Raw genomic sequence first — 10,454 nt, 5'->3', positions numbered from 1 at the left:
TACTTAATGGTTTGACAGTTTTCTAATCCTTAAGACTAAAAAGGACAAAGGCTAAACATGGCAACATTGAAATACTTTTACTTTGCAAACTCTTCAAAGGGCAACACATCAGAGCCAACTTAGAATTCTACCAGCTGTCAATTCATTTGGGATAAACCTCCAAATCTGAAACTTTCAATTCACTTTATGTTCTTATTACAAACACAACAGTATTACAGACTTGATTCAATCCAAAATGCATAAGTAGTACTCCATCAACTGAAGACACTGTAGTCACTTTTTAATTTCAATCCATTATTGTCCAAAAGTCAAACATTACAATTTTTCTGAAAATCATGTCTCCGAATCTTTACTACTTGGTGCTGACAAGTCACTTAGTGAATGGCTACCTTATCATACAAATTACATGTACATGTGAATCATCAAAACAATGAAACAGACCTTATTACTCATTATTTGTGATATGTACAGCAAAATTGTTGGCTGCACAAGGAGCCTACAGTTAACTGGTCATCTTCAACTTTGATCAGTGCAACCTACAACATCAACACTGCAACACAGTTTTTTATCCAGCAACAATACAGGAATTAGAAGTGACTGTTCAAGCATGTCTGGTACAGAAGGACTCAATGTTTGCTAAGGAAACTGTTGCCATGGGAACCTGTCGTCCAATCAACGCCAAAAAAACCTCCATCCCCAGCGGCCCCAGCCACGCCCGCCCCACCCTAGCAGGCTCCCAGCATGCCCCAGGCACATGCCAATCAGCACCAGCTCGCTCAGGTGGAAGTACGCTCCCTGACGCCGCTTGTCTGGTTCTGCAAACGACAAAAATAATCCATAAGTAGAGAGAGAAGACTTTCAGGTAAATACATAATGTTAACCTTCACATGGTCTAGTCTAACAAGCTACTGCTCTATGAAGTAGAGCGGACTCATCCCTCAAGCTACCAACATCTTTTGCACCGCATTTGTCCTTCAGAAAAACAAGCAACCATTCGGTTTATTCTTAAACATATTCATGCATAATATCATGTGACCACCTGGACCACCCCCTCCAGCTCTATCCTATCACTTCCTAGGCATAATGTAATCAAACAACACTGCAAGGTCTGCTACTTTGCCAGTAAGCAATGGTGAAAACCATCTGGTCCAGGTTATTGACTTTATTTGTTTGGAACAAAATAAAAAGGAGAGAAACAAACAGAGCAAAAAACGAAATAATCCCTTTCATGAAGGCAAAAAATTGACAAAGATACCCGGTATTATACACATGACCCTTAGCCATATGCATAGTGAATCCTCCCCACAGTACTTACCCCCAGTATAGTAGCCGTGTGCATAATGGATCCTCCCCATGCACCAGACGGCACCTGCTGCAGAAGCTCCTTTCTACATAGGAAAGATAAGATAGTAGAATTATGAGTTTCCTGCTTGGTGAAAGAGGAAAAATTGAGGACCCATGTGTACCAAACACAATTCCTAATTGAAATGGAAGAGACGCTTTGGTAACCCATTCAAGTTTGACACGTAGCTTTTGCAAAATAATATTCCTCTCTTGAACCTAAAAGGTCTCAATCTGTGTACCACAAACTCTGCTGTCTGGGACTCACCCTCCCCTATTTTTGGGGGCCATGGCTGGATGTTGGGTGGGCCACTACAGCTTACAAGCAAGACTTAACAATCTTGGACCCTCTGACACTGCCATTTTATTGTTATACTGAAGTGCTCTTCTTCAAACGTGCATGTTTTTCACTTGCTCAAGGTTCTTAGCCCTTGCACTGACAGGTGAATCAGAAACTAATTATAAAGCGATCAGTGAGTGGTTATTGCCTGTGGAACTTACCGGGTACTTGAGTCCTGCCAGCAGTAGGAGAACCAGGAACGATGGGTAACTCTCAAGTCTGGAGAGGGAAACAAAAGGGTGAAAAAATAACACAACAAAGAAAGGCAAAGGCTATTGACAGGATGTCAATAAGAATTCCTTGGCACTATTGATGTTCTTGTCAATCAGAGTTTTTGGGGCACTATTGAGAATGTTTTCATCACTACCATGTCAATAGCAGTCAAAAAATGTGAATTAGTAAGGGCGAGAAAATTTTATCTTGAGACGTCATCTTGAGACATCAAGTAGCTCATCATTCGGCTGCTATGCCATGCCAGTGCCTGCTTAGTAAGACCAGCTTGCAGGAGAAGAGAGCTTCCAAATTGTACTTACGCATTCTGGTGGGCCCTCTGAATACAGTTGTAGACCATCTCTGTGTCACTGTACAGGATCGGAGGCTTTGGGGCAGATGGAATGAACAAAACTTCATGAGAATAACTGTATGTAATGTTTCGAGGTAGGTCTACATTATTGTATCTCTACGTTTATGGCTATGTAAATACACAGTGCTTAAAGACTTAAGGTATGTATTTTATTATATATATCATTAATATTCACAATTCATTGCATTATCAACAATTTTATTGATTAATATTGATTGATAGTTCTAATTAATCGCATTCATATGTTTGGCATCCGAATTTCAAGTTATGATTGGCAATAGCGATGTTATGCTCTAACGTTAACGTTAGATCTTCATCCGAAAAATGGCTTAAGCTATCAAGGTTTTTATCATCAGCAATAGGTATTGCTTAATATCAAATACATTTAATTCATATAATATCATACAAAATTCACAAAGCAGACTGCATAATATGAAGAATGTGTCGACGCAATTTATACACGTCGCCCGCGCCCGAAGCCAGTACTAACTACTATGGCGGTCAACATAAAAACCTTGACCTCACCATGACGTTGTACTTCTTCCTGGCCTTGCTGACATTGACCGCCAGGTACATGAGCGTTCCCCATGACCCAAGCACAGTCAGGATGACGTAGCCGAACTCCCGAGGTAGGGAAACACCACCCATGGTGTAGTGTTGGAGTTAAACACGAGAGTTTAGATGGCAAAACAGCCACGGCCGTATTGCAAAATATCAGCAAGGGCACGGGCGGGCAAGGACGGTGTCAGGTGACGCAGTGGACGATACCATTTGTGGGTGGGGTTACGTTTCGATCGGGGTACGCTTTCTAACGCAATATAAAAAAGAGAAGCGGTTAGACTGTTTTAAGATAAAAATTACTATCATTTATAATACATGGCATAATATATAATGATTGAAATGACATTATTGTGGTGCATAAACAGTGTGCAAGTGAAACATTAATGACAGTGTCACCCCTTCAGAAACAGTGAAGAGTGCCATGGCTTTTGACCGTGAAACACAAGAGACCACGTCTGGCGAAGCGGTTAGATCGTTGTAAAATGTAAATTATTATCAATTCATTTATAATGAATGACGGAATGACTTACTTGACGTACTTTACTTTGACAGAATGAGCTGACCGATATTGTATTGCCTAGACAGTGTGCAAGTGAAATCTTATGACACACCCTTTCAGAAACAGTGAAGAGTGTCATGATAGCTTTTGACCGTCAAACATAAGAGAGGAAGTCATAAGAGACCACGTCTGGCGAAATCTGGAAATGGTAGACTAATTAGTAATATTAGTATGGAAGCATTACCAGGTGACAGAGGCTATTTACAGGCTAGCCTTTTAAGATTGATTTTTCCCGCTATTGACTTGGACAGGTGGACAGGCTAAGCCTGTCGGTAAAAAGAAGTTTGACAGATTAAGCCAGATGAAAATCTGGTGTCAAATAAAATTTAGCAACTTTATCTTTCTAGTCAACAGATATAAACTCATACATCAGACAGACAAAACCTATAGTAAGTTTTTCTCAAACACATTTCTTTTAATATATTCTGATGTTTTCTATGACCACGATTTATGACTAATCTTACAACCTAAAGTAAGAAAAAATTAAAAGGTAACTTATAGTATGGGATGGCAGTTGTACTGATGTCATCCTCCCTCTATATTTGAACCCTCTTGCTATCACTGATTCCACTTCTTTTGTCTTTGATTGTAGTTTGTCTTGGCATGTGTTTGTACTTATTACAACATAATTACATGTTCACTCTAAGTTGTTCTCATGATCTGGTTGTCATGGCTCAGAATCAAGCCCTAACTCATATAAGTCACTCCATAAGTTGCCAACAAGGTGCCATCAAGCTTGCTTACCAACATAACAAGAAAACATGATGGAGGTCAATAACGTCTAGAAGAAAAAAACGGGACTTTCACAAAGCTTTTATAGACAGGTATATATATATATATATATATATATATATATATATATATATATATATATATATATATATATATATATATATATATATAAATATATACACCCTTCAGGTTCTGAGAAACTCCGGATCTTGCAGAAACTGGCAACACGTGACCTGTTGAACCATTGTTCATGTCCTGTTGTCTCCTTCTCTTTTCTTTTACTTTTTTCTGTCAATGTCAGTGTTCTCACCAATCATTTTGCAGCCTAGGGGGGCTATGCTGTGATTTGGATCTCCTATGCTGCGATTTGGATCCCTTATGCTCTGATTTGGGCCCCTACACTGATTTTGACCCCTCTACAGTGGGTCAACCAGCAAAGGGGATTTTTCTATTGTTTTGTGATAAAAAAAAATATTTCTCCATACATTTGCCCTTTGGAGTAAAGGAAATAACGTTTCCATGGGATATAAATGCGAAGATTTTCAGCGGTTGATTCCTCAAGACTTTCTACAATGCTCATGATCATGCCTTTATCTCTTACCACGTGGCTATGCTACACTAAGATGAGCCTACGCTGTGACAAAATCCTGGCGATAACACTGAAGAAGTCTACTCTACTCTTCTAAATATGCCACAGAAATGAACATGTATTATCCATGAACAAACATTTTTGTCAAACCAAAACATCATGGACCGTTCATTCAACTGCTTTCATGGTTCCAAAATGTCAATTTCAACAATTTAATGAATCATCCAGTTGAATCATCTGTACTTCAGCAATACTTGAGTATTGTGGTCAACTGTCCCTGTGAATGCATGAACATCGGCAAATATTTGTCTTGTCAAAAATGTTGAACTGTTCATTCAACTGTTTTCACAGTGACACTTTCAACAGTATAATGTGTCCCCTGTACACCAGCAATACTTGAGTATAGTGGTCAAATGTCCTAGTGACATTTTTGTCAACCAAAAGATGTTGGCTCGCCGCTGTTCATTCAAATGCTTTAATAGTGGCACTTTCTCAACAATTCAATGTGTCCCCTGTATATCATCAGCAATACTTGAGTATTGTGATGCAAGAAATGTTGTACATACACTTGGCCATGGTTCCCACACGGCTGAGTGACTGGCTGTCTGGATCAAAGCACGTGACAGCCGCACTTTCTGGATTAGCCGTCCAATCATCATCACTGCCTCCTAAGATGTAAACCTTTCCCCTGAACGCGGTCATTCCGCAATCCGATCCCGATAGAAGACCTGTTGCTACCTCACTCCAGAGACCACCATCTTCGCTGGGCGTGTAACAGTACAGGGACGACTGTAACGTTACCCCAGCCAGGTAGATGTTGCCATTTAGGACTGTGGCGGTCCAGCTACCTATACGATCATCATCTACACTAGGCATGTCCCCCATGGACTGCCACTGTAAGTCTCCAGGGCTGAAGCGGTAAACGGTGGCTTTCGCTTTGAATTCTTTATCAAACCCACCCATCACATATATGCTGGTGTCCAACACGGCCACTGCATGACAGTGCCTTGGCTGTGGGAGAGGAACACCCTCGGTCCACTTGTTCTGACTTCGGTCGTAGACCTCAACAGATGCCAGTGCTGCGTCATTGCGGCTAGTGCCACCAATCGCATACACTTTACCATATAACACCGCCAGCCCGTGACTGTACCGCTGTAAGTTCATCTGTGCAAGCTTGGACCAGCAGTCCAGTTCTGGCTGGTACAGCATGACATCCTTGCCAGGAGTGGTAAGAGACACGACAATGTCACTCCTGCCCAGGACAGCCACAGAAAACGGACCTTCAGAGCCCTGGAGAAGTTCAGTCATGTCGATCCAACTTGAGCTCGTTGGCTGTGCATCGCAGGTCATCGTGATAGACTTGGAGCGATAAGTACTTTCTTCATCATCGTCGTCATCATCTTGTATCCCTCCAACGATCACCACTGCCTCCCTCAGACCACTGGCACGCCGGGGCCGGGTGCGGGGTGACTGGACCTCTCCCGGAAAGTGCTGGCTTCTGCGCGCTTCTGCCATTAGACCATGACAAGACTTGCGCACGGCCTCGTTGGTCTCAACATTCTCGAAGAAATACTGCTTGTCCATGAAGGGGAACCTGACCAGTTCCATCAGCTCTTTCATGTCCTGATTTCTCTCATCAGTGTCATGGTTGATCCACGCCATCACTGCTGTGTACACGACTTCTTCTGAAGCGTTGAGGTCGTCAGATGAGATAAGTGTGATGAGCTGGTCTTTAGTCAAAGAAAGAAACTCTGGCGTTTCACTGGCTGCTGCAAACTCCTTAATGGCGTAAGCCCTCGCTGTCTTCTCCAGGGTTGGGCAGGACAGCATGTTGCCTAACTGCAGCATCTGCAGACAGTCTTCAGCACTCAGGTTGTCGGATATGAAAGCCACACATGCATCACGCACAGGTAGGATCCGGAAGAAGTTGGCTCCTTTCAGCAGTTTCACAGCGTTGTCTTCCGTGATGGTGACTTTCGATGTGTACGCGTAGTCAACAAGAGCCTGCAAGGCTCCAGGGCTGAATTCATGTATGGTCACTTTGTGCTCTCTGCTCTCACGATGTCCGTTACAGAACATTGCAAGGAAGTACTCACTACTGGCAGCCAGAACGTTTCGATGGCACAGAATCTCTTTTCCAGAGACACAGAGGACAACATCCGTCAGCAGGTTGTCAGATCGTAGTTCCTGTAAGCCCTGCAAGAGGGCGCCTGCATGTGGATTGTGGCAGAAGTCGTATGATGCCTGGGGTCCCTGTGCCTCTACCATCATACCTCAATCCTGCAAAAAATACAAGACATGAACTTCATTGATCAACCCATGTTTGAATTACTTTCCTTCAAACCAACAAGCAAAATTGGCCCCTGCAGTTAAAAAAGCTTCACTAGTCCTCGAACTATCATCCATCATAATTCAAGATCCATCTAACTTTAATACCGTTACGGCTTCTTGAGTTACCCACAAACACACAGCCCTTGGAAACACTTAGCCTTCTTCACAAAGGCAAGGAGGTTATTGGTAAAGGTACAGAGACCTGAGACTAGCTGTTCTTTCATACGTTTGACAGCTACATGATGTGCTATCATAATTATAAACACCAAACTCAAAATACTCAGGTTGGGAGAAAAGTTGTAGGTCATTTTGAAGCGATATTTTCCAAGACAGCAGTGTATAACAGTTTAGATACAGGCAAAGGCGGCTGTCGTATAGAATTAAGAATTCGGGGCCAATACTAACGTTATTCCCCGACTGACACCTCTCCCGGACGAATAGCACAGTGACACTTGCCTCAGGGTAACATGTCTCTCAAACTCACTGAATACTACTCTCCAAGCAGATGTTGTTGGGGAACATCGTGCCCTTAATCCTATCATTTGCCACGTTTTCGTCAGCTTTCTGTGTTAGTGGGGGGGGGGGGGGGGATAGTGCGACCTTCTTAAAGATCATATGCCGCGTTTTTCGACCATCTTCTTTGTTGGTCAGGGAGGCAGACGAAAAACGCGGTATATGATATTTGAGAAGGTCGCAATATCCCCCAACAACCTCCGCATGGAGAGTTATTGAATACTAAGTAGAAACAGACGGAGCCCGTCTTCCACATATCAGCCCTAATTGTTCAAGTCCAACAAGCCTGAAGGAGGTTAAAAACTTCTTGGACAAACCAGGAAGTTTTGCTCGAAACTTCGTCGAGTTGGTAAAACTTCTTGAAGAAACGGTGCAGAAATTGATTCCTACCTCACTCTGCAGGATTTCAACGACTAATTTGATCGGGAATCGAGCTCATGACCGTAGTCCGGATCCCGTCTCTGGGTGTGCCAGTGTGCCTACTGCCAGCCGCACAAGGGAAGATGCCGGAGGTTTCTTGAGTTTCAAAGGTCAAGTGATAGACCAGGCAAAAGCATTAAGGTGCACTCTCACTGCACTTGCGTCAAGCTTGCGTCACTGTGGGGTTCGAAAGATACTTAGCTAATTCCAGTGATAGAGAACGAATTTTCTCACCTTTTGTGTATTTTGTCGTCTTCTAAGTCATACTTTTACGTATTACGCAATATCTAAATTATGAAAAATCGGAGAAAATAACAAAACAGTGACGCAGTGAACGACCCCGCAGTGACGCAAGCTTGATGCAAGTGCAGTGAGAGTGCACCTTTACCAGGTGACAGAGGGTATTGGCAGGCTTTCCCCGCTATTGACTTTGACAGACTAATCCTGTCGGTAATAAAAATTTTGACAGATTAAGCCAGTCAAATGTTTCATAACGTTAGCTATTGACACGTAATGAAAGTCTGGTGTCAATAAGAATGCAGTAACTTTATCTTTCTAGATATTAAACTCACGCATCAGGCAAGTTGCTTTTCTCAAACATTTGTTTTAATTTGTTCTGATGTTTTCAATGATCACATTTCATGACTAACCTTAGAACCTAAGGTAAGAAAACTACAGTTAACTGATGAAATTATTCACGGGATACAGTTAACGTTACAATAAAGTAATATGACCATTCAAAGGCCTGAATTTTTTTGCAATTTTTCCCCTGGGTCAGCTAATTAAATATGCAGGATTACAATTATATCTCCTTGTTGTTCCTAGTATTGTTTGTTGCACATTCTGTGTCTGTGTCTGTGTGATGAAGTGGTCATGAGAATAAAGTCATCTAATAGTGGTCTGAGTATCATATCATATCATATCATATCATATCATATCATATCATATCATATCATATCATATCATATCGCATTACTACTCATAACTATTGCCATTATCACTTAACCACAAGTTCCATTTAAATTCACAAGGATTTAATTTTACGTTAGGGAGAAAATGGAGTGGCAGTTTTAAGTTCACGGTTGAAACAATGGGGTAGGGGGGGGAGAAGTCAGAGCTTTATAAGAAGAAGAACTTTATTGCACGACAACTGTAGAGGATACAGTGTTTGGCAACTTGAACATACAATACATACAGAACAGAACACTACATGAGTTACTAGTATCTAAAAATCTAAGAGACTAATCTATTTTACACATGGTATATAATATTTACAATCAGGCTATCATTATGTGCTGGTTCATGATAGTATAATATTGTCACGTTTTTTAAATGAGTTATATATAAATTGACCGACATAGGCAGATATATCAGCAGGACATGATAGTAACATATTGAACATTTCTGTCTTGGTAGGTGGTAACATAGTATCAGATTTGCATTTAATAGACTGTAACATTTTTTGTCTCTCTCTATCATAAGTTGGACAATCCATTATAAAGTGGGATTCATTTTCAATATTATCATGGCATGTTGGACACAGTCTCTCACTGGCTGGTGTGTTGTGATGTCTACCCTTTTCGATTTGTAGGGAGTGGGCACTAATTCTTAGTTTCGTAATGATATTTCTAAAGGATTTGTTTTGAACAGTTGAAAGGTAATTTTCAAGACAGAAATCTTTTTTGATTCTGCAATAAGTACTAAGTTTGCTTAGACTTCTTATTTCTTGTCTCCAGCCAGAGAGAAATGTGTCTATCAGGCGGTTTTTGAATAAATTTCCAAACTTTAGTGATTGGCATTCACCGCAGGGTTGAGCCAAACAGTTTGGAAGCCGTGTCTACATAACATGTCTTGTACATGGACAGCCCAGTCTTGTTGTAGCTGAACAGAAGTATTGTAAGCTTTCTTTACGAGTCTGTCATTTGGGAGACTATGTAATCTAAGCCAATATTTTATCAACTGTGTTTGTGAATCAATGTATAGAGGAAACTAATTGGCTTTAAGCACATGGTGAAAACTGCGAAAATCAAACCACTACGAAAATGTCAACACTTGCAGTAATCCATGTGACTAGCCAGTCAACGTTATTACAACATAACCAGGGCCGTCATTTGCACCACTCTGTCCAGAGGGCTGTCCACCAGAGTTGAAGGAACCGCCTCCTCCTCCACAATGGTCTAAAGCATCGCCCCCCCCTTCCCCCTCGAGAATAGCCTCCACCACCTCCACCTCCACCGGTGCCTCCGCCAAACCCCCCCCCCCTCCGCCACCAAAACCTCCGTCAGCGTTGGTTGCAAAACCTCTCCCACCCACACCTCCATTCACAAACGCCCTCCCACCTTCCCCTCCATTTCTGCAAGTTTGTGATTGAAACAATTGGGTAGACGTGAAGAAGAGAGAACAAGCATTTTCGAATTGGTTTTAAGCGCACAGGGAAAAGTACAAACTAGACCACCTAGAAAATTTCAACATTTACAGTAAATCC

General features: G+C 41.8%; 2 protein-coding genes across 2 annotated transcripts; both read right to left on the bottom strand.

Moving 5' to 3' along the window:
• Positions 1 to 340: 340 nt before the first annotated feature.
• LOC118423027 (microsomal glutathione S-transferase 3-like) lies at positions 341 to 3,026 on the bottom strand. The gene is made up of 5 exons (XM_035830921.1): positions 2,790 to 3,026; positions 2,215 to 2,279; positions 1,843 to 1,900; positions 1,316 to 1,388; positions 341 to 815 (listed from the first exon to the last, which is right to left on the bottom strand). Exons 1-5 carry the CDS (start codon positions 2,910 to 2,912, stop codon positions 673 to 675), a joined length of 462 nt encoding a protein of 153 aa, XP_035686814.1. The 5' UTR covers positions 2,913 to 3,026; the 3' UTR covers positions 341 to 672.
• Positions 3,027 to 5,185: 2,159 nt separating this feature from the next.
• LOC118422327 (kelch-like protein 24) lies at positions 5,186 to 6,974 on the bottom strand. The gene has a single exon (XM_035829846.1). The coding sequence runs from the start codon at positions 6,971 to 6,973 to the stop codon at positions 5,228 to 5,230; it is 1,746 nt and encodes a 581-aa protein (XP_035685739.1). The 5' UTR covers position 6,974; the 3' UTR covers positions 5,186 to 5,227.
• Between the last annotated feature and the right edge of the window lie 3,480 nt (positions 6,975 to 10,454).

This window comes from Branchiostoma floridae, chromosome 9 (genome assembly GCF_000003815.2).
Source record: "Branchiostoma floridae strain S238N-H82 chromosome 9, Bfl_VNyyK, whole genome shotgun sequence".
NCBI lineage: Eukaryota > Metazoa > Chordata > Leptocardii > Amphioxiformes > Branchiostomatidae > Branchiostoma > Branchiostoma floridae.
This window is presented reverse-complemented; position numbering and strand designations above follow the sequence as displayed.

Bases quoted from the DNA above. Each gene is read 5' to 3' on its own strand.
- LOC118422327 (XM_035829846.1), bottom strand. From the start codon at position 6,973: ATGGTAGAGGCACAGGGACCCCAGGCATCATACGACTTCTGCCACAAT.
- LOC118423027 (XM_035830921.1), bottom strand. From the start codon at position 2,912: ATGGGTGGTGTTTCCCTACCTCGGGAGTTCGGCTACGTCATCCTGACT. The intron at 1,901-2,214 runs GTAAGTACAATT...TTCCCTCTCCAG, and splicing joins CAGAGGGCCCACCAGAATGC to ACTTGAGAGTTACCCATCGT. The intron at 816-1,315 runs GTAAGTACTGTG...TGTCGTTTGCAG, and splicing joins ACACGGCTACTATACTGGGG to AACCAGACAAGCGGCGTCAG.